Consider the following 23,981-nt stretch of genomic DNA (forward strand, 5'->3'; position numbering starts at 1 on the left):
AGAGAAGACCAAATAATTCCCCTTAACCCAGTGGTTGGATTCTTTGTGTAGTGAGACATGTGGTTAATGGCACAGAAGTATCTACGTAATGGTAACAGGTCATTATGAATATAAAGCTCATTTGAATGGCTGCCTTATTACTCCACAGCTGCCATCAGATCTCAGGAATAATAATGAAAATAATATCAAAAAACCCAAACCACAACAAAAAACCACTTAAAACCCCCACCCAAACCAGACAAACCCAAACCCCTAAAAACAACCAAAAAACCCAACCTGGAGAAACCTCATAGAATTCTAGGGAGTAATTTATTGAATGCTATACCTCTTATTAAAAAGCATCTTTACTTGGAACACTCTGGAGACATTTTTGTCTGTTATTTATCATGGTCTTAAATAAAGAAGATTCCTTCTGGGGAACATTCTCTGTTATTAGCCACCCTTAAAGTTTTTCTAGTATTATAATTTAAGGCCTTGACTTTCTCCTATCCACAGGAGCTGCTAGGAAAGTGCTTTCCAGTCTATTGCTGATGAAGGATTGCTTCATAAATAGGCCAACAGTTTGGGAGACATAGCATTCATCTTCAGTACACAGCTCAACATACTGGCTACCATTAAAAGGTTCCTTGCCAGTTTGTCTACAAAGAGGCTAACACTTACTGCACACATCATAGAAGTGGTGCCTCTGCAGAAATTTCCAAGAATGTGTAGAAGTATTGCATCAATTAATGTTTAGTCTATGCCCTAGGTTTTACCTTCTTCTCTCATTCTAACCCTAACACTGTCTGACATGTAGGGTCAGGGTGCTGTCTCACATAGAAGAATTTGTGTGTGCTTTCATTTTTTTGTTCCAGCTTGCTGCACTGGACTGTAGAATTCTATATAATGCCTAGCTCACTGGGTGCCCACAGCATACACCACATCATGACCATGTCTCACTCCTGGCCTTTATGTCTTAGCACACTAAGTAATAGTTCAGCTACTAACCTGCCACAAAAATAATGGTTAAGCAAGGATATGCCAAATTACAATTTGACCTAAGCTACTTGGCAATACATGATGTGTGCAGTTCTCATAGACACACTTTCATATCTGCCCCAGATAAGGTTTAGACCATGCCAAAACAGAAGGCTAGCTGCATTTCCCAGGAGTATTTAATTAAAGGGGAGAAGTATTTGCAACAATGGCATTCAAATCAGACACCTATGTGGGCATTCCTCTTAATTCTTAGTTCTGCTGAAAACAATGACATTTCCATCAGGTAACTCATTAGATCTTTAGATTCTGATAACAGGACTCTACCAATCACATTTAGTGGAAGGGGCCAGCATCCAATACCATACTCTCATCCTCCTAGAAGATTCAATACTGTGACTACTTTACAAAACATGCTTACCTTGATCAGTGTTCTTTAGAGGACTGCGAACAGGAGGGCTTGATCCTATTTCTAAAGTTTGCCAAATATCTTGGCAGCAATTCTGTGCTCTAGATAAAGGAAGCTGGGGCTGCTGGCCTTGACTAGGACTCTGCTTGAGTGGCTGACTCTGAATGATCCTTGAGGATGGGTCTGCCCTTCTTTGCCCAGGCCCATGATTTTCAGTAGAGAAATCTTGCTGAACCTGTTCAGATTCAAACACAGCCTTACAGAGATACATACTTTTCATATCAAAGAAAACTGATAGTGGCATCTTGGTCTTAGGAACGTTGAAGGTTTTAGCAAAAGGCAAGGTAAAGTAAAATTATTATTTTTCATTTTGAAAGGTTGTAATTTGAGCCTTCCCAGTCTTGGAACCCAGAATGGCCTTCACTACAGCATGTCCTAACTAGCATTTTTTGTTACCCTCACTAAGACTTTTGATATCAAAAGAACTGGATTAGATAAATTTGACAAAATATCTCCAGCTCATTTTGCATTTACCTGAGTGACCTGTTACAGTTCTCCCTTTCCATTATCTTAGACTACCTGCTATATCTAAGGAAGAATAAGTCTCCATTAGCTCTGCAAAGGTACACCAGATGGCCACCTCAGTTTATCACTGTCTGATGGTTTACAATGTTTGCCCACACTGCAACCTTTAAAACTTCTTCATTGACTAATGAGCAGTAAAGAACAGGGACTTATTTTCACTCATGCAAGCTGTTCAAATTTGGTTCTAATTGACTCTAACAGCACAGCCCGCTGGACTTCAGGCAACCTCTCTCTATCAAATGAGAGTGCCCCTTCTGGGGATATCTTCTGCTAGGAAGAAGCAGAGAGAAATTCAAGCACCTGTGATAGGGCATCCAGACAGGGAGTTCTTCTCTGCCAGATTCCCTTAGAACATGTTCTGAAATTCTGCCACAGATTCAATTTGATAGATCCATTTTGGCCACAAAATATTTGTCTAAATTCTTCCCCGATATGTGTCTTTCCCAGCTGAAGCAGCTCTTGGGTGCTTGGAGAGCCCTTTCATATGCCAAAGTCTGAGCCTTCCAAACAAGTACTACCTGGTTTTACTACCATTTTTTTACCCAAAAGAAGAGTAATCCTGTGAAGAAGCTGGATAACTCTCTGTCTAAGGACCTGATGGCAGAACACTGAACTTGATCCTGTCAACACTCATGCTCAAATTTATTCAATGGCTGATCTTTGTCCTTCAACTTTTCACATTACTTTCTCGAATCCACCGACCCAAGTGCTTTCGTAATTAGTCCAGCTAACAACCCTCATGGGTATAATTACATGGCTAATCTGCAGTGCTCTTATTTCCCAGGGGAAAAAAAATTAAAATAAAAAAATCTATGTTCAGCAGAACTAAATTGCAAATTGAAGAACTGAAAGCACATCATCCCCAGACATACAACTGGTAAAGTTAATACCAGTGAGTCATTTAACCTTTAGTTACCTGATTTGTAGCACTTATTCCAAGCAACTGCAGAGTTGAATTTTATTTTTTTTTCCCTTTAACACCACTATTAAATGTAAGAAAATAAACCCCTCATTAGAATTTGTTTCCCCTCTCTCTTCTAAGAAATTCACCTATGTCATTCAAACCATCTGGCCAGATGGTTCATGTACTCTGTAAACACCCAGGCCAAGCAGATAACATAGTTTCATAGTTTCATAGTTTCATTCAGGGTTGGAAGGGACCACAAGGATCATCTAGTTGCAACCCCCCTGCCATGGGCAGGGACACCCCACACTAGATCAGCCTCAGCCAGCCTGCTCTTAAACACCCCCAGGGACGGGGCCTCGACCACCTCCCTGGACAACCCATTCCAGGGCTTCACCACTCTCATGGTGAAGAACCTCCTCCTCACATCCAGCCTGAATCTCCCCACCTCCAGCTTCATTCCATTCCCCCTAGTCCTATCACTACCTGATATCCTGAGAAGTCCTTCCCCAGCCTTCCTGTAGGCCCCCTTCAGATACTGGAAGGCGACAATTAGGTCACCTCGGAGCCTTCTCTTCTGCAGACTGAACAGCCCCAACTCCTTCAGTCTGTCCTCATAGGAGAGGTGCTCCAGCCCTCTGATCATCCTCGTGGCCCTTCTCTGGACACGTTCCAGCACCTCCACATCCCTCTTGTAATAGGGGCTCCAGAACTGGACACAGTACTCCAGGTGGGGTCTCACCAGGGCTGAGTAGAGGGGGAGGATCACCTTCCTCGACCTGCTAGCCACACTTCTCCTGATGCAGCCCAGGATCTGATTGGCTTTGCGGGCTGCAAGTGCACACTGAGAGCTCATGTTGAGCTTTTTGTCCACCAGCACCCCCAAGTCTCTCTCCTCAGGGCTATCCTCCAGCCAGTCACTGCCCAGCCTGTATTTGTGCCTGGGATTGCCTCGACCCAGATGCAGGACCCTGCACTTGCTCTTATTGAACTTCATGAGGTTGGCCTGTGCCCACCTCTCCAGCCTGTCAAGGTCCCTCTGGATGGCCTCCCTTCCCTCCAGCGTGTCTGCTGCACCACACAGCTTGGTGTCATCAGCAAACTTGCTGAGGGTGCACTCAATGCCACTGTCCATGTCCCCCACAAAGATGTTGAATAAGACAGGTCCCAGGACTGATCCCTGAGGGACTCCACTTGTCACTGGCCTCCACTGGGACATGGAGCCATTGACAGCCACTCTTTGGGTGCGGCCATCAAGCCAGTTCCTTATCCATCTAGTGGTCCACCAATCAAACCCATGTGTCACCAGTTTGGACACCAGGATGTGGTGTGGGACAGTGTCGAAGGCTTTGCTCAGGTCCAGGTAAACGACATCAGTTGCTCGCCCCTCATCTATTAATTTTGTCACCTGATTTTTGTCACATCTGAAGAAATTAGTGATAAAATCAGGCTAAAAACACCACAGGGTGGTATGCTCAAGATGAATACATGGTTGTTCCATTTTATCTTTCTAGAATGTGTCTAGATGTAAAAACACTTAAGGCATTTTTAGAATGTGTTCAGATGGTAATTTTTTTTCCCAAGTAAATGACTGATGGCTGTGATTTCTTAGTGCAATCTGACACCATGACAGGATTGTCTCCTGTGTGGTTTCCTATTAACACCAAGATCTTACTGTGCATAAAGAGAGACATTAAACTTCAGTCTCCTACATATTCCTGGATGAACCGTAGTAATCCACAAAAAGGCTCCCATTCTGTTCTTGACTTCAGTTAATAGAAGAATGCATAAAGAAAGAATTAAAAATAAACAGGACCCTCCAGAGGAAATTATCTTTAATTTAGTTGATTTTTCTCCAAAGGCAGTTTCAATCTAATGGGCTAGAGGCTGACTGCTTGGAAAGCAGCTCAGCAGAAAAGAAACAGGAATTCTGGTGGACTACAAGTGAAAGATGAGGCAGTGATGTGTTCTTGAGACCTTTGACCAACAGCACCCAGGGCTGCATCAGGAAAAGCCCTGCCAGCAGGTCAAGGAAGGTGATTATTTCCCTTTGTGAAGCACTGGTGCAGCCATATTTAGAGTACTGTGTCCACTTCTGAGCTCCCCAGTACTAAACAGACGTTGTCATACTGGAGCACAAAGATGCCCAATGAACTGAAGCAGCTGACATATGAGAAGAAGCTGAGGGAGATTGCCTCATTCAGCCTCCAAAACAGATAGGTCAGGAGTGATCTTTTCAACATGTACAAGCTCTTGATGGGGATGGTGGAAGGAGGTAAAAATGACTGAGCTAGATTCTTCTCAGTGGTATACAGCGGAAGAATGAGAGGCAATGAGCAGGAAGTGAAGTACAGGACACTCATGAGGGGAAAAAACCCAAACAACTCCAATCTTCTTTATTGAGAAGGTGATCCAACACTGGAACATGTTGCCCATAGAGGTTCCCAGAGGAAGTATTTCCCCAATTGAACTTAGTTAATAATTCTACTGGAGTCTTATACCTCAGAGCAACAACCTCACTCTTTATGAAAGAACATTGTTTACCACCTTCAAAACTACAACGACAATCATCTGCTCTGACTCAATCCTTACAGGAACAAACCCATTGATCAATTAAGTAAAGTACACAGTGAAATCCTGACTACTGAAGTCACTGGGAGGTCTGCCACTAACTACTAGGGAAGCCAGGATTCATCCATTTGTTCCTCTGATGAAAGCTGCAATTTAACTATTAAAAGTTGTATTTTACTTACAAAAGGTAAGAGACCTTGCTTTCATAAATGGAAAATGTGCCATGACAAGAATTTGAACCACTGTGGGTATTTGGAAGTATGCTCACTGATTCATCATTTTCAACTTTATCTTAGAACATACTGCAAAGCCTTCAAATGGCCTACCTTACTTAAAATGAAGCTTTCATGCCTGTAATTCAAAAATGCATTTATGCTGCATTAGAATCATAAAATCATCAAATCATTTATGCTGGGAAAGATCATCAAGATCAGCAAGTCCAACCATTAACCCTGCTTTACCAAGTCCACCACTAAACCATATCCCAACACATGTGTTTCTGAAATTCCTTGGATGGAACAAAGAAAGAATAATTTTGAAGTCCCACCTACACCATTTGTGTTAAAGGGATAACATCTGGCTGGCAGCCAGGCACTAGTGGTGCTCCCCAGAGCTCAGTTTTAGGGCCAGTTCTCTTCAGTGCTTTTATCAATGATCCAGACACAGGAGTTGAGTGCACACAAAGTAAGTTTAGCAATTATATTAAATCAGGACTCAATGATTCCCTTGAGGCTAGAGAGACCTTACAGAGAGATCTCAGTAGAATGGGGCACTAGGCTATCACCAACTGTATGAAATTTAACCAGAGCAAAAGCTGGTCCCTGCAGCTGGGACAGTGTGATCCTGCTTGTCTGTATGGGCTGGAGAATGTGAGTCTGGAGTGAAACCCTGCAGAAAGGGATCTGGGGAATTTGGTTGATGGGAAGCTCTATATGAGCCAACAACGTGCCCTGGTGGCCAAAAGGGCCAAGTGTGTGCTGGGGTGCATTAAGCTGAAAGGAGCGATTGTCCTGCTGTGCTCAGCACTGCTGCAGCCTCACTTTGAGTTGTGTGCTGCAGTTTTGGGATCCGCAATATGAGGATATAGAAATATCAGGAGGTGTCCAAAGGAGGGCAGCAAAGATGGTGAAAGCACTAGAGGGCAAGATAGAAGAAACTGAAGATACTTGGCTTGCTCAGCTTAGAAAAGAAGAGACTGAGGGATGACCTCATTGCTGTCTACAAATTCCTCAAGAAGGGCGAGCAGAGAGGGAAGTGCTGATCTCTTCTTTCTGGTATCCAGCAATAGGATGCAAGGGAATGGCTGCATCAGGGGAAGTTCAGACTGGATATTAGGAAGAGGTTGTTCCCTGAGAGGGTGGTAAAGTACTGGAACAAGCTCTCCAGACAGTGGTCATAGCCTCAAGCCTGAAAGCATTAAAGAATTATTTGGACAATGCTCTTAGATACATGATTTAACCTCTAGATTGCCCTGTATGGAGGCTCAAAGATCCCTATGGGTCCCTCCCAGCTCATAATTCTATGGAATCTGTCAAAGTACCAAGGTACTCAGGTAAAGTCAGTAAAAGACATTCAAATGCAGAATTCTAAGTGAAGTTACATTCTTGGAATTAGATTTGCCTTGGTTGCTCTATCATTAGATTTCAGAGGGCACATCATTACCTGTGTCATAAGGCTGTGCTGCAGATGCTTTAAAACTGACAGCTGACACTGTGTCCTTCTGACAAGCTCCCTTGGAAAAAGGCTGCCAGAGGCAATGCAAACTGTGCAGTGCTTACAGCTAGCAGGATGCCGAAGTCCTACAAAAGAGAGAAAATACTGAGGAAGTTGTTGTTTTATCATCAATAGTACATTCCCAACAAGCGTTTGTAGCGGATATCAGTGAACCACAGAACTGCCTTCCCATTGCAGATGCATTGAATGCAATGTGAAAATGGGCCTTAGGCTTTTTGCCTTTGCTTTGTTGCTACAGCAACTGTTGCATGGAACTTAAATGTCCACAGTAAAATCTTACATTATACATACTCTTGATGCAGGTTCTCTGTAGTCAGCTTACTCTGCTTTCTCTTCCACAAAAGAACTAGTTTTTATTCCAAGACATAAACTACCTCCTTTCTGCTCTTAGTTTGACTTCCAGTTCCCATACTGACATTTAACCACCAGGGAGCCCTTCATCTAAGATGTTCATAAACAAAAGGTTGCTGCCTATAGACTCTTGCTGCTATATTTTACCACCTCCTGTCACAGGTTAACCTTACTTGCAAATTACCTCTGCAGTCTCATGCAAAGTATGCAGATCAGGAATCAGCCAGGCCCAGCAATTTGTTTTCATACTGAAGCCCAGCCTCTCTCCAGCTCAAAGGATGAACTGATTCCCAGGTTTTACTCTAAATATATAAGCTAGCACTCATCTGTAAAATAAATTTACCTTCCTCTGATGCCATTCCAAGTTCTGCCCTGAGTCTGTTTCCCATTTCAATCAGCTGCTGCTTCTCTTGGTTCAGAATTGAGATTTTTCGTGCTGCTTCCTTCAGTTTATTTTGCATTCCTTGTAGAGTGTAGCTGACACCGTACTGAAGAACGGCACCAGGACCTACATCGGGTAACTGTTGTCCAAGATCTACCATCTTCTTTTCAGGAGCTTTGGGGGCTGGCCCCTGAAAAGAAACAGTGCATATAATCCCTTATTTCTCTGGGTAGTTTCACCATGAAGTAGGAGGCTCTTGAGAACATACATGGAAGGCATACATGCCTGTCTTTAAAGAAAAGTCTGAAGCCTGGATTTACAATGGCAAAGCTGAAGAGGTGATACATGGTAGTTTGAGCATTTCCAAAGGGAAAAAAACCTAAAAAATATCAAGAAGGGCTTGAAAGTTCTGCAGTGAGTTCTCCTTCCTTGTGTTTTCCTCCCTTGTAGGAGACAATGAGTAGTCAAAATTTGTTCCCTAGAAAGAATGAGCACCATTTTGCCTGAAAAAAAATCACTGCTGGCTTTCCCTGCATTAACACTAATTACTAACTGACCACTTGCTTCAGTTTTTAATATTTAGTCAAGCAAAATTAAGTTGCTATGTATTTAATTGCACACATACAAGTGCAAACAGATATTTAGGTAGTTTAAGCCTCTCCATACCTTTTCCATCTCTGGGTTCACTATGAAATCTGAGTTAGCTGAGCTGACTTTGACATTGGTCAGAGTGGTTCCAGCTGAAATTTTGTTTGTGGTCAGTGAACCTAAAAGAGAAGAGGAGTGTAATATGAATGAATATGGATTTATAGAGAGTTTAGGCTGGCTTTCACACCAACAGCTGCCTCAGAACTTGGTCTCTTTAACAGACATCTTTACCACTTTGATAGATAAACAGTAAACAGAGCTGAAGAAATATAAAAAAAAATAGTACAATATGCAAACACCACCAGCTCCTGAACAAAGAAGTGACTAAAGGTGGCACATTAGAAAGGTCAATTCATGAGAATGGAGCACATAGAAGTTTTTAATTCTTCTCTCAATACTGCATTATTTAATCATTCTTGGGGAACTACCAAATTGTAATACAGAAATTCTCAAAGTCAGACCTCTGTGTGCTCTTGTTATGGAATCCTGAGAACCACACAGTCGTGATCTTTATGCAGCTGGGGGCTGCATAGCCCTCATAGGCCATGACCACGACCACAACACTTCCTTAACTGAGTTTAGAGGTCTGTGGCAAGCACTGTCACCTTGCTCTGCAAGCTGTCTGGTTTCTCTTGGAGGAAGAGAGGACAATGTGCATTCATCAAGACTCTCCATCTCTTTCCTCATCTGTGCGATGGCAGCCCGAAGGTTGGCATTCTGCTCCTGCAGCTTTTTTATTTCCAAGGTAGAAGCATCTTTGCTCAGAGAACTTTTATCATCACACTGAAATATCTGTAAAATAAAAGGACAGCACAGGAAACAGCCTTCATTAATGAATAAAGCATATTCTCTCCACAACACACATGCAGATCCATGGGCAGACTCGGAGAAAAGAGCCATAGGAAGAAAAGAAAGGGGTCTTCTTATTTTGGGGATTTACTGGCGGGGTGAGGAGGGGGGGAAATTGCTATGATGAGAACCTGAGATGGAGAAGGAGGCACAGAGGGAGAGAAACATGGCCATAGAGTCTTATCCTAACTTCCAAACACTTTGGTTCTAAAATAAGAAGCAATGTCTTCCTTTTGTGCATTTGCTACAGATCAGCTATCAGTGAACAACATAAAAGGAGCATTTGTCAGGTAAAGGCTGAAGCTCTGCCTTCACAAAGGCCTTGAATGGAACTATAGACAGCCTCAAATGCTACTCCTTTTCTGTCTTCTCCATCACTCCCCAATTCCTTCACTCTCCTTATTTCCTCAGTCATAAGTCAGTTCTGTGAGAGTGGTCTGACAGTGTGATTTGGAATGCTAATGGCCTTCAAATTAAGTTCCCTGTCATAAAAACAACAGCTGTCCTACACTCTCTCTCCTGTGCCTTTTCCTGCTCTAACAGTACAGGGTGTGCAGAAGATGAGGATAAATCATTCTTCTCCAAGGCTGAGAAGAAGGGGGAAAGAAACTAAAATGGCATGAAAGGAAAGACACCAACAGTACCAATACACCACCCAAGTGTGTTTGGAATTTCAGGGTCCAGCCCTGGTATGAACTGCTCTGGGTTGAGCAGCTGCAGCTGCCCAGCAGGGTGCACTGCAGCACACTCTTTAGCTTCTTCCACAAAAGACAGCTTTCTACTCCTAATGCATCATCCTCCAGCATGGCTTCGAAGCAGCCAGTTCTGCATTTTTCTTTGCAATTGCAAATAGCTTTTAAAAAGAGTATCTATTTTAAGAAGTAGCAACGAAAAGGAGCGATGCTAAAACACATTTTAAACAGCTGGCAAATCAGTGTTTAAAGCATTGCTTTACAATTTTACCTCTACCACTTCAAAGTCCACCATGAACTGCAACTAACACAGAGCCTCAGCAACACACCAGGAACTAATTTTCCCCATTTTGATGTGCCACGATGTACACTGCCCCATTTTGAAGCACCTGTCCACATCCAGCTTGCTCCTTTTGCATATGAGTAATGGATCAAGAGTGAAAATGAAGTCTGTGACACTTAATCTATGTGTACTCCACACTAGACATGTCTGTATTTTGAATCAAACATATGAAACTGAGGAACAGCTTACAAGAAGTCCAATGAAAACATGCCCCATAAGGCTGTCATCTCAAAATTAATTCATACAAGCCAAGACATTAAGTGTTGTCTAACCTGTTTCTCCCCTTCAGGTAAAATACTGTGATTAAACCATGTTTGTATTGTCTGTTCTCCCTCAACAATCAAAGCAAAATGAACAGTCTACAGTCTTCACTTTGTGCAACCTGTCCTCTCTTTTCTGTAGATCATCTTCAATTTAGGAGGGAAGGAAGGAAAGCAGAGAGCTGTCAGTATCTCAAAGACAAAGGGTGTAGAGATAAAAAATTAAACAAGGAAAAAAATAAATAAAACAAAAGGAGGAAATAAATATATTTTAAATCACAGGATAGAGATTCATAGCATCTCTCTTTTGTCTCTGTCAAAAACTGCCTCCATAGGAAAAGAATTTGGCTTCACTGCCTCATCTTTTGTCTATGAAATGGCAAATGCTGATTTGTCTCTCAGATGCCTTCCTGTGCTACACCTGCTGATGCCTATGAATCACCTTGGGAAGACAATAGTAAAATAAAACACCAGAGAAAATGCCTGCATTCTACATCTTGTAAAGAAAGGTTTCCTCTGTACCTGTGAGATTGAGGCAGCTGGTCACTGAGAATTACTGGCAGCCCTGTGTGTCAGTCTTTAAACAATAACCACATATTTCATTTTTCAGAAACAGAACCTTTTACACTTCACAAAAGAGGATTTTGGGTTTTTTTCATACAAAAATACTCCAGGGTTTTCCAGGCCTAATATTGTTCCCTTCACAGAGGTCCAGCTGTACTGTGATCAGCAAACTCTTTTTGGCCTGGGGCTGATCTAAAAGGGATCTTTCTTCTTCTGCTACAGTGTGAAGAGAAAAGCAGTGGCATCTCTCAAGCTGACTTGACTTCACTACAAAGGAGTAGAGGCTGCTGTTAGAGAGTGCCCATGAAAATGAATCTAATTTTTTATCAGATACATTTGAAGAACTGCTGTTCATAATACAGAATTACTGTTTTACAGATCTCTGAAACATCTGAAGACATGCTTCCCCTGAGAAACATGATGATGGAAACATTCCATAGCTCTCTATGCAACAGATGGCTCCTAAACAGTGTTAATTTGAAATGCTTACCTGTTGTCCTGCTGAAGACAGGCTTTGTGTTAGATCCTCTGATTTCTGACACTGACCACTTTCAGCATTCTCACAGAGCTGCTGCCAGTCCTGTTCTGCTTGCACTTTATTCTGTTCAAGAATCCATTCTCTCTCAGCTGCCACACACAGTTGTTGATTATACCTAGGAAAGACAGAGCAAAGGTGTTGATTTTAGCAGTATAAATGCTGAGAATATTTTCCCTTTGGTTTTTGGTTTTGTTTTTTAAATCTCAGCCTTGTTTGCTGTCCTCATCTTTTTCCCATGTTCTATTTTCCAGATTACCTATTTTATTCTATTCCACTGTAAATATTTTACTGGACAAAAGCATTTTAATTTGCTTAGAGCTCAGCAGTCTCCTAGGGTCCATCTGTACGGGTATTTAGAATCAGCTTTGGAGGTCACCTCAGCTCAAGCAGCATAAACCGCTCTTCAACTCCAGTAGTGCTCTTGGCAACACCATCCACAGCATGTTTTCCATTTGCAAACAATGGAAATGAGATGCAAAAGAGCTAAGAATTAAAGTTCTTGGATCACCAGGGTAAAATTCCTAAGCTCAAAGCTTTAGCATATGCATACATTGAAAACACACTGAGGACCAATGGCATATTCAGAACTGAAGGGTTTTCAAGACAGACTCAGTTGTCACATGGCTGAGCTTTGCAAATACAAAGCTGTTAAGACTTTGGGACAGTCTCAGGATTGGTTGTAAATGTCACTTTACACAAAGTCTTAGTCGTCTTTACCACCAGTCTGCATCTTTCTGGAATTTGGCCAACTATGCCCTCAGCATCTCTTCCTGTTCATGCACCAATTGAATTTGGCATTGTTTATACACAGGCTCCTTACAAATCTCAATCAGATGAGAAGCTGGGCCTGGTGTTAGCACTACAATCTCCTCTTGATGTATACATACAAGAACAACCCCCCTCCCATGTTTATATATACTTTCTTAAGGCAATTAATACACAGGTGATGCAATCTTGGATATAAAGCTGTTGTCCAAGGAGAAAAGAGCAAAGTCCTTCACAGGACAGGTTTGCCATCCCTTTCATCAGCTTTGTGGCTCTCTTCAGTCCATTCATGTCTTTTCTTCAGTTGTGGAGACCAGGACTGGACACAGTACTCCAGGTGTGGTACCTGTTTAACCATGAATTACTGTGAACTTTTCAGATAAATAAGTTGGACACAAAACTGGCAAGTATGGGGTTCTAAATTGCTTCATCACAAGATAAATCAAGTTACTTACTTTCTAATCAGAGCATCTTTCTCCCTTAAACAAGCACTGTGACTCCACTCTCTTCTGCACAGCTCAATTTCCAGGCTTTTGTATCTTGTCTGCAATTCTCTAATCTGCTGCTTCAGCTTTTTTAATTGCTTGACTTGTGCTGCTTCTACTGAAGCTGGCATTGCATCCTTTTCCTTAACAGTGTGAGCTAGTTCTTCATGCCTAGATGAAGCAGAGAAACAAAATAAAGTGAAGTTTCAAGCAACACAAGCATCTCAATTTTTAGTACTGATGATTTACTTTCTAATAATTTGGTTCAACAAAGTCAAAGAATCATTGTCAGAAGCAGTGGAAACAGAAATCAATATTTGCTTGCCAGTGAAACAGGGTGTGAGGAGGTCTTTTGTGGTTATTTTCTCAAACTAAGAATGCCATTATTTTTCCCCCTCAACCTATGCACTTTAGTTTCTTGAATTATTAATCTATAGGTTAAAGCAAGTGAACACAGGCACCAGAGAACCATCCAGGTAATGATGGATGATTAGTGGAGACTTAAGATGCAGAGAATACAGATTTTGAAGGAATGAATTCCTCATTACTAGCCTTAGAAAGATGAGACAGGCCTTTCAAAGGCCTGCATATAGCCTTTGGTTGTGCAGGGGGGAAAAAAAAATAGCAATCACTATGAATGAAATTAAGATGCTTACTACAAACACTACCTAGGTGCAGGAAAAGCAGCACCAACACCAGAGTAATCTTTTCCTGTGTTTTACACAGGAATTACTTGAGATCATAATATATCATTTCATTCTACAGGGTAACAGCTTAAAAATCTGTTACTTTAACTTCATGGGACAGACCAAAGTTACCCATTTAAATAATTTACTTTTGAAACTCTCATTCTTTCTTTTTAATTTCTGCATCAAATTTGGCTAACAGTTCCCACAACAGGACCCACAGATAGCTAACACTAGTACAACGGTACAGATGGCAATCTTGTATTGTCAGAGGCTTTTTAAAACACTGCACAAGGGGTTTAATCATTGCATAATCTTTCTCTGCTCTAATGAGAATCAGAATGTGCTGAGTGAAATCTCTCTATGATAGTCTCCTAACAGGACCTGCAGGCAAAGGGGAACATAAAGAACAGCATCCTTTGCAAAATATCAGATTCTAAAACCAAAAGGAGAGAAAAGAAAAAAAGATGGATGGATGGATGAATGGATGCATGGAGATGGATTATTTTAGCAGGACTACTATACTGAAGCAGCAAGATTTGGACTGGCAGGTGTTGGGTACAAGATGTAATTGCCTAATAATCTCTTTTACCACCTTGTAAGTGGCATTTATGTTATATTACACATTGGCTTGGTTGACAGGGAAAATCCCTGACATTCTGGTTCTAACAATTAAACACATTCACCTGTAAAGAATCAAAAGTAATTTTAATATCTAATACATTTATATGCAAAACCAAAGGAAGGTAAGTTCGGCTGTTCTTTAAAGTCTGTAATATATATAGATAGTGTAATGCCCTCCTAAGGTATCACAATTGAAGGCAAAATTTCACTCTTAGTAAGTTTATCCTTTTATGATGAAATGATAGCAATATGAGAGGTAGGAACAGGGGAAAAAAAAAGTGCCTTGTCGTTAGGAGTATGACAAACAGCATATATCTACTCATCTTGCCTAAGGCTGCCTCTACTTTCTAGATGCTGACCTTTCCTGCAGTTTCAAGGTTAAATTTAGTAGTCTGCTGCCTACATAAAATAATCTTACACAATATCAGATTGCTAAAGATAATCCTAACAGTCCCTTACAAGGGGCAGCTGCAAGACAAGCAAGCAAAGGCTATGCACAAGCAGGGCATAATTTTCTAAAGTGTCATTACAGATCTCATCAATTTAAGCAAAAAAAAAAAAAAAAAAAAAAGGCAAAAGTATTTAAAAGCTTATACAACCACAGCAATGTCAAACCAGAGTACTCTAATAGAGGGGGAAAAAAAGGGGGGGGGGTGGGGGTGTGAAGGTTTAAAAAAAGGGAAAATGAAAATGGGAGAGAAAGGGAAAATGAAGAGGGAAATGAACAAACAAGCTCTCCTTCCAATTCCTGGATTTTTCCCTCCATGTGATGTTTCAGATTCACATACTCCTTTTACTGATCATCTATGTGACTGTTCCTAGAGCTATAAATCAAAATAAAACAAGTTTGCAGTAAAGAGCATCACTGGTGATCTAATGAGGCACATACATGTAAAATTGTTTTGAACAATAACACACAACTATAAATACCAGATGCTCTAATTTCCTAAAGAAGTGCCCACCATAACATTTCTTCTCATAAATCAGTTGAAACCAATTATAACAGTATTTACCTTTTCTTAAAGCCATACTTGAGAAGTTAGTTGCACATAAAATACCAAGGATCTGCTGAAAAATAATGAAAGACTTCCACTTAAGTATAAGAGTTCCCCCTCTACCCAAAAATTTGTTACAAAAGAAGAGACTGCAAAACAAGGACTGCCCAGCAGAAATCTGAGCTTTTGGATACATAGAAAAAATAGTGGCAGCTTTGAAATATTAGAGGCAGTTCCATATCTTTTCCTGTCCCCAGCATTTTACTTTGCTATCTACAAAGATGCTTCTCTGAGATACAGAGGAAGAACAGGAGCAATGCCAGCATTTCAGCCAAATCTGAAGAGCTGATGCTGCTACCAGGAGCAGTAAGGTCTCTAATGATACCCTGAACCTTTTTAAACTTTGGATTCATCCTGCAAGACTCCAGAGGCTTAGTGCAGCCTGTTACACGGCCAGAAAGACCTAGACTGATACTGTGCAGTTCTGCAACCTTCTGATTACTTTCAGCCCTATATTACAGTTATTTTGTGCAGCTGAATGAGCATTGCTTTTGGTAAGATAAGACTGATCATATAATAAGTACATGGACAAAAGTGCAGGCTTGACCTGGATAGTCACAAACAGCCATATGCACATCGATCTTCATGTTCTGCTACATTTTGCTTCTAAATTTTCACTTCAACTGAATTAATCTGAATCCTATAGCAAACACTTATGCATATAAATAAAGTCTAGCAGAAGTGCTGTCTGAGTATAGTCTAGACAGGCACTTTTACACCTGCCTTGTTCACCCCACAACTCTCCAGGGCAAGGCAGATCAGAGGAATAATTGCTGTACAGCTCAGTGATCAGCATCCAGCTCAGCCTGGCAAAAATGTAATGCTGGCTGTAGAAGACACAAACTCCTCCTTCTATTCCCAAAGGATACGCTCCATATACAATTCCTGAATTCACATATGTCTTGACATTGCTTTTTTGGCATTTTGGCATCTTTGATACAAGAACTGGCAAGCAAGTAGCTCTCTCCCTTCTTTTTCTTTCCAGAGATCATTTAGTTCTTTTGCCATTTGTAGCACTACTATAAACCTGAAACAGAAGCTGACAGATGATGGTGAAGACTGATAACACACACAAATCAAGTATCTCATCACTCCCAATCAGCTACATAGCTGATAATTAATTACCAGTGAAATTTATATTTCAATTGCAAAGATTCCTGGACCATCAAGCTCTGGCCACTGCTAGGAGAAGCATTAACTTTTATTTATAGTTAAATACAGTTAAATCCATCAGGTCTGAGGAAATATGTGTATTTCAGTAAGATATTAACTATACCTTTAAAACTAAAAAGAAAATAAACAACATAGAGGTGGTACTTTTATTGGTGAAACCCTTTACCTGATTCACTTCCATCTCTTCCTATTGTTTATTCTCCATATTTGCCTCATATCTGATTATATATTCTGTAGAAGAAAAAAAACCCCAAACAAACCACACCACAAACCCACAACATCATTTCTAAGCAAAAGGAAAAAAAACAAAAATAGAATTGTAATTTTTGCTCAGATTTCTCCAGATTGGAAAGATATCTGGGAAAATCTCGGGAGAGATATGAACAGAAATTGTCATGTCTCCATTCCCCCAAACCTCTGGAGTCAACACAGCTTCTCTCACTGTACAGCATTATTTATTCTGTGTCAGTGGTTACAGCTAATCCCATCTGGATAAGCACAGGGGATGCAGAGAACAAATCAGACAAGCATGCCTTGCAAACAGTGTCTCTTTAATCTCTTTAAATGAAAGAGAGATTTCCAGACCAGCAAACATGATGTGCTATCTCTATGCTAAAGGATGTCACAATTTAAACAGCGTTTTTCTTCACCATCTAGACTACTCTAATTCTCCAGGAAAAAAAAAAAAAAAAAAGAAAAAGAGTCTCTGATGGTTGGACATGACAAGAATAACAAAATTCAAGCAGGCTCTTCCCAGGTACACAAAGTAACAAACACGGCTAGAGGACACAATGACCTGGTGGTCTTTCAGTTGTACTGACCTAGATTCCACATTTATCCCTAAGGCTATTAAAATAATGTTTTCTCTTTGTATCCCATGCCTTGCTGGCAATCTTCAAACCATGCTAGCATGTAGAAAATAGTACAAGCAGCATCTTCTTTATCTGAGTAAGCAGAAATAGATATTTTTTGTAGAAGTCACTGTCACAGACATTCATGAGCAATGCTGTGTCCCTGTCTACAACATGCAACACTTACAAGATTTGTCCTTTTCATATGTTCCTTTTTCAGCCACAGTTGTTCCAAATGCATCTGATGGCTGCCACAGTTAAAAAGATTAACTAAATCTGACTTTCTTCCCCTTCCACCCCAATCATAAATACATTACAGATTAAAACAAAAAGCCTATGAGATGCTTTCTAGAGTCAAGGCACGGAAGGAAACTATGCTCAGTGCACCCATTAAGATATCAAAATACTATTGTAAGTGCCTTTTAAAAGCATGACTTAGCTACATTGGCTAAAATTAGCAGGAGATTATTAAAAAAGACCTTTGTGTAGGAAATCAAAGCTAAGACCACAGCTCCACCTTATTACTTCCTTACAATGATGTCACAAGTTTTCTTGGAAAGAGATGATTAAGAAAAATGAGACACCTTTTACAAGCTCTGTCTACAATTATCTTCAAATTAAAAGGCACCACACAGTTTCCTATAAAAACAGCCTTCCTCCCTATCTCCACATAGCTCATTTAAATTAATGGCACTAGTAAAGGGAAAGCAATAGCCTGAGTTTAGGTTACATATAACAACGGAATTATTAATTTCTTATAAAAGTATGAATTATTGAGTCTTCCTGTAAATTTAAGGTATTGCTTTCCATCACAGAGAGCTGGAGTTCTTACACAAGTGATTTAATAGCCTTTTGCCTTTGATAGCAAAATACTTATAATTGCCAGTAATGTTCCAATAAGGACCATAATGAAAATAATGGTGTGATTTTAAGTATCATTTCCACCAATGGCCTGGGTGTCTTGCAGCTAAAAGAAGAATAGTAAACATATATATGATGATATTAAAAAGATGGCCTAGGAAACAACAGAAATCTAAGTAATAGACAACATCTTACAAGCAGAACAGCTTATCCATACTACCTAAATAGCAGGGATACTTATTACAATCCAACCACATCCTAAAAGAGGTGCTTGACAGCTAATCCTGTTCCTCCCCATAAGGGCCTGATGGGACTCAGCCTATTCACCAATGAAGACAATGGATTGGCTGCAAATCATACACAACTGACTGTGGTTAGCATACCTGGCTCAGTGGAAATTTCACCACCATTGCTATTGAAACGCTAATTCAACAACAAGAAGTTAGATGTCACATTCGAGCTAGTCACTTTTCAATAAAATGAGAACAAGGTGATGCTGAAGAACATTTCAGAGTAATATCTGAGAACCTTCAGATTTCTGTACAACCCCTATTTGTTAAAGGGCTGTAAAGCTTTATGAATTTGTTCAAAGCATTGAAGAGCTGTACTTGATTATCTCTTCCTTGCTGTCCTTATAATGTATCCTTCTTGTACCAAGAATAGAACGTGTAGAACAGATTACCAGAGCTAATAAATCAAGATTGCTTCTCTTCTTTTCAAAACCACAGAGAAAACAAAAATGCCACACAGCTAGTACCACTTAAACATCTCCAGCCACAACTGTTTATCTGGAGGAAACAGTAATAGACAGAACTAAGACTATCTGAGTATGAGCACAGCTGGTTCACTATGTGCTGCAAGTCATGAGGAGGCAAGCAATGAGCACAGGTCACAGCTGCACTGTCAGGTGTGAAAAAAAATGGTGACAGTTGCTTTACTGTGAGTAGCTGGTTTGCTGTTTACAAGGAAGGTTAGACATGTAACATAGCAAATACACATCCTGCACTCTACAATGTAAACAGAAGAGATAAAATATAGCAGAAGCTAAGGGATGGAATAAGGATCAACAACATACAAGAGAAACCCAGGATGTCAGGTACTGAGTGCAGACACACCTCTGGAGTAGGGTAAGATGGGGTGGACTTAGCTGTGGGGTAGGGGGTGTATGTTAGCCTGGTCTTAGGCTCTACCATTAATAATCAGGGCAGATAGGAGACTAAGAAATTATATAGGTAAAAGACAAGATGTGGTGGGAAGAAACAATTGTCCCTGGGACTGAGAAATGGGTGCATATTCTAGAAAATGCCTAGGAATGTTAAAAGAGAACACACCATGAGAAACACTGACATTGAGTCCTTTGAGCAAATATCCTCAGGGATGACAGGAAGGGACAGACATTTGAATGGAGGAAGGGGATACTACTGGCAAGCGAAGTATCCTTCAGGACTAGAGGCTTGTATGCCTGAAGTACAGAGAGGGAGAGAACGACGTAATCGAGTAAGAGTGAAAGAGAAGCGCCAGTGGAACAGCCAGCAGGCAGGAAGCAGATCCAAGGAGGAAAGGGAAGAAGCACCAAGGAGGGCCTTGAGGGTCAGATGCTCTGAGGCAGAAGAGCAGATGTCAGGCTGACTGCCAAGGTCAAGTCCCTTAGTGGAAGGCAATAGAGAGGAGCACATAGCAGCACAAGATAACGCTTGGGACACAGAGGCTGCACTGAGAGGGTACTCGGTAACAGGAAGGGTGCAGACAGTGGTAACCCCAAGAAAGAAAGGCCGCAAAACGCAGGGGAGCCCACCGTGTGCTCTGAAGGACAAACCGCGGCATAAGGTGACGCTGTGCTGCCTTCTGACAGCTCGGCTCCCACTGGCACAAACCTGCACGTCTCTCCCTGGACTGGCTGCAGGCCACGTCCGGCAGGAGCGGCGGTGGCACCGCCCGGATAAGTAGGCAGGGGCATGGCGCGGCCCCGTCCCCACGGCAACCTCGGCCCCGCCCACCGCTGGTGAATTTCGTGGCGCGCCCCGCCTGTGCCCAATCAGCGCTCTGCTGGATAGTCCCATCCCGCCCACGGGAGGCTATTGCCCCGCCCCCGCCCCTCTAGCGCGGCTCCGGGCTGCAAGCTGCTGCCTACCCCGCCGCGGGCTCTGCAGGCATAACTGCTTCCCTTCTCTGCCCCCTCCTTACTCAGCAAACCAGCCCTCTTCAGTTCCTCCCACTGCATTCGCTCCCAGGCACCTTGTGCCATATTCTCATCCTCCTGTCTTCCCCGTTTCACCCTTTCCGTTGACGCAGTATCCCCTCCTCTCGCTCCGTGGGCATGGGCACGCTCCTCTGCAGCCCCTGTCTCTTTTAGTAACACCTTCCAAAACACAGCCGACGCTTGTTTCACACCCTCAGATCTCACTTTCTTGTTCACTTGTCTTGCTGTACGTTTTGTTTATCAGACAGTTCTGCGTTAATTCCTCCTGCAGCTCAGGAAGGTGAGCCTTGGCCCGTTTCAAGCACAGCTGTAGGGATGGGAGCAAAGATGCAACAAACTTCCCACTCTTTCCTGAGTCCCACCGCATCGTGTGAAAAACTTTATAAAAGCTTGTACGTTACGCTCAGGCTGACTGCAGTACAGATAAGTAAGTTCTCATACCAAGGTGTTCAATTATTAAAGCAGGTATCTCTCAAGTAAAGCTGGCTACGTTGTCTACGTGAGACTGAGGAAGATGTGACACGTGGACTGGACGTAAAACATGATTTTCCCTGAGTCACTGTGGATGACTTGCTTGTCTGGAAGCCATGAGGCAAACTTCCTGTAATGCTCGCTCACTTTTTCATGTTCCTCGGTTATACAAAGAGCTTTGCCAGATGCGAGACTGTTGGGCGTGAAGAGTTAACAGCTAGAGGCTCTGCTTCCTGGTAAGAATCCACACACACTAAGTACTCATAAGCCCTGGGAGGCCTGAAGAAGCCGTGAGAAGACAGAAGTCCAGACAGGACCTAGATAAATTTGCACCTGTTGTTTTCGACTTTTACATGTTTTTCGCTTTGCTCTTGCTTTGTGTGAGAAAGTGCACATTGTTTTGCTTAGATAAAATATGGTTAGTGGAAAAGTACTGAAGACCACTTTGCCTGTATTCCTATAGCAGCTTAAAGGTATAAAACCCCTGGATCTTATATCTCCGGACTATCCCTGATGTCCACCCTCTTTCTCTCTGTGTCTTTTGCCTCCCAGATATCGTTGGGGTCTGTGCCCAAATGCCACAAGAGACCTTTCAGAAACCTGAATTATATATGAATGAATTACATGCACAAATGATATCTGAAGTACACTGATTTAAAGAAAATAGGTTCTCAGTACTTCTTATATTTCTTTCCTTAGGTCATCTGAAGACAGTTATATTTCCTAACCCTATGCCATGTAAAGAAAGAAGGGATTATTTCCTTAAGGAACTGTTACTGAACATTAGAATTGGGACTACTAATTTGGCTTCTAAAATAAATAAAGTTTCACTGAGCCACATCTAATTTCAAAACACTACCATTAATTAAGAGATTTAGTTAATTTGTTTATATGACTCACTTCTGCTTTAAAATATAGCAGTGAAATCTGGCCTCAAATGATTTTCCACATCTGAGCACACAAAAATTCTAGCACCATAATTCTTACTCCACAGTGAGATTCTGAAAGCACTCCTCAGCACCAACACATAGCATGTATTGATTGATGTCTATGTCTATACACCACAGTGATTGGTGGCATTCTCCTTTTCCTCATGTCCTGCTCCAAAGCTGCCTAACCTATCAACTGCATTATCTTTTGCAACCCTCGCTCACCACCCAACCCTAGCTATCATCTTCTCCAAGGTACCTTCAGACAGTCCATAGTCACATAGGCAAACACATGCCAGTTCCTCAAATGAGTAATTGATGGCTTCTAGTGATTCAGTAGTGCCCAAAATGGGTAAATTTTAATCTTAACAGTGAGTCAGAAAGATTAGTCAACACAGCACAGAATACAGAAACCTGCATACACCTAAAATAAATGCAGAAAATATCCTAGTTTCATAAATGGAAATTAAATGAAACTTTGTTCCCTTGTAGCCAAAATCAACAGGAATTGGGAAGAAACAGATTTTCTGTTCTTATCAAACATGAGTGATCAGTGCTGGGCCCTGTCCTCTTCAACATATTCATCGATGATCTGGATGAAGGGGTAGAGTCAGTCATCAGCAAGTTTGCAGATGACACAAAGTTAGGGGCAGATGTTAGTCAGTTAGAGGGTAGAAAGGCTCTGCAGAGGGACCTCGACCGACTGGTCAGATGGGCAGAGTCCAATGGGATGGCATTCAACAAGTCCAAGTGCCGAGTGCTGCACTTTGGCTACGGCAATCCCATGCAGAGCTATAGGCTGGGGTCGGAGTGGCTGGAGAGCTCCCAAACAGAGAGGGACCTGGGGGTGCTGATTGACAGCCACCTGAATATGAGCCAGCAGTGTGCCTAGGTGGCCAGGAGGGCCAATAGCATCCTGGCCTGCATTAGGAATAGTGTGGCCAGCAGGAGCAGGGAGGTCATAGTGCCCCTGTACTCTGCTTTGGTTAGGCCGCACCTTGAGTCCTGTGTCCAGTTCTGGGCCCCTCAGTTTAAGAAGGACATCGAGACACTTGAGCATGTCCAGAGAAGGGCTACAAGGCTGGTGAGAGGCCTTGAACACAAGCCCTATGAGGAGAGGCTGAGGGAGCTGGGATTGTTTAGCCTGGAGAAAAGGAGGCTCAGGGGTGACCTCATTGCCCTCTACAACTACCTGAAGGGTGGTTGTAGCCAGGAAGGGGTTGGCCTCTTCTCCCAGGCAACCAGCACCAGAACAAGAGGACACAGTCTCAAGCTGCGCCAGGGGAGGTTTAGACTCGAGGTGAGGAGGAAGTTCTTCACCGAGCGAGTCATTCGTCATTGGAACGGGTTGCCCAGGGAGGTGGTGGAGTCATCGACTCTGGAGGCGTTCAAGGGGAGATTGGACGTGGCACTTGGTGCCATGGTCTAGTCATGGGGTCTGCGTTGATGGGTTGGACTCGATGATCCTTGAGGTCCTTCCCAACCTAAGTGATACTGTGATACTGTGATACTGTGAGTGAGGTCAGTACAATTTATGCTACAGGTAGATTTCAGCCACCTTCAGAACCACCTGGCCTCAGCAGCTCACTGTGAAATGGCAGCACTTAAGAGAAGCTTCACAAAGAAAGAACGAAAATGGACCCATCCTCTGAAAATGCTGCATTTTAGAGACAAAAAACAGGGTATATCCTGGCTATAAAATGTACTATCAGGCTCAAAACCACTTAAGTTTCCAGTCCAAAGGCTATGTCAAACTCACTGTGGCCCAACTCCGTAACAAGACAAGACCCAGGATTAGACAGTCTATCCTGCCACCTTCATTCTTGTTTCTATGGAAAAACAGTTACGAGCTAAAGGCCACACAAAAGTTTTGGCACTTGCCAAAGATGCTTAACTGGGACAGTCAGAGGAACAGATGTATGAGAAACATGATGCAAGACCTCAGTAAGAGAACATGGACATAGTCTGCCTTGATGAAATGTGAAGATTAAAATGTAATTCAGAAAAGTCTTTCTTTCACGTGCAGCTTTCCTTCAATGAAGAAACTTAGTTCCACAGAACTTCAAGGAATGTGTT

The 23,981-nt window shown here is 42.0% G+C and overlaps 1 protein-coding gene across 1 annotated transcript in view; it reads right to left on the reverse strand.

Annotated features, from left to right (window-relative positions):
• The window catches only part of CCDC57 (coiled-coil domain containing 57), a 41,790-nt gene that overhangs the window by 7,427 nt on the left and 10,382 nt on the right, over positions 1-23,981 (reverse strand). The window contains exons 5-11 of the mRNA XM_068151742.1: positions 13,026-13,226; positions 11,758-11,920; positions 9,165-9,351; positions 8,578-8,678; positions 7,873-8,101; positions 7,107-7,243; positions 1,397-1,619 (exon numbers count right to left, since the gene is read on the reverse strand). Of these exons, the coding sequence (XP_068007843.1) occupies positions 1,397-1,619; positions 7,107-7,243; positions 7,873-8,101; positions 8,578-8,678; positions 9,165-9,351; positions 11,758-11,920; positions 13,026-13,226 (1,241 nt within the window). The remainder of the gene's footprint in view (positions 1-1,396; positions 1,620-7,106; positions 7,244-7,872; positions 8,102-8,577; positions 8,679-9,164; positions 9,352-11,757; positions 11,921-13,025; positions 13,227-23,981) is intronic.

Source organism: Melanerpes formicivorus, unplaced genomic scaffold (genome assembly GCF_026170545.1).
Source record: "Melanerpes formicivorus ecotype bairdi unplaced genomic scaffold, bMelFor1.0.p_v2 SCAF_21, whole genome shotgun sequence".
Classification (NCBI taxonomy): Eukaryota; Metazoa; Chordata; class Aves; order Piciformes; family Picidae; genus Melanerpes; species Melanerpes formicivorus.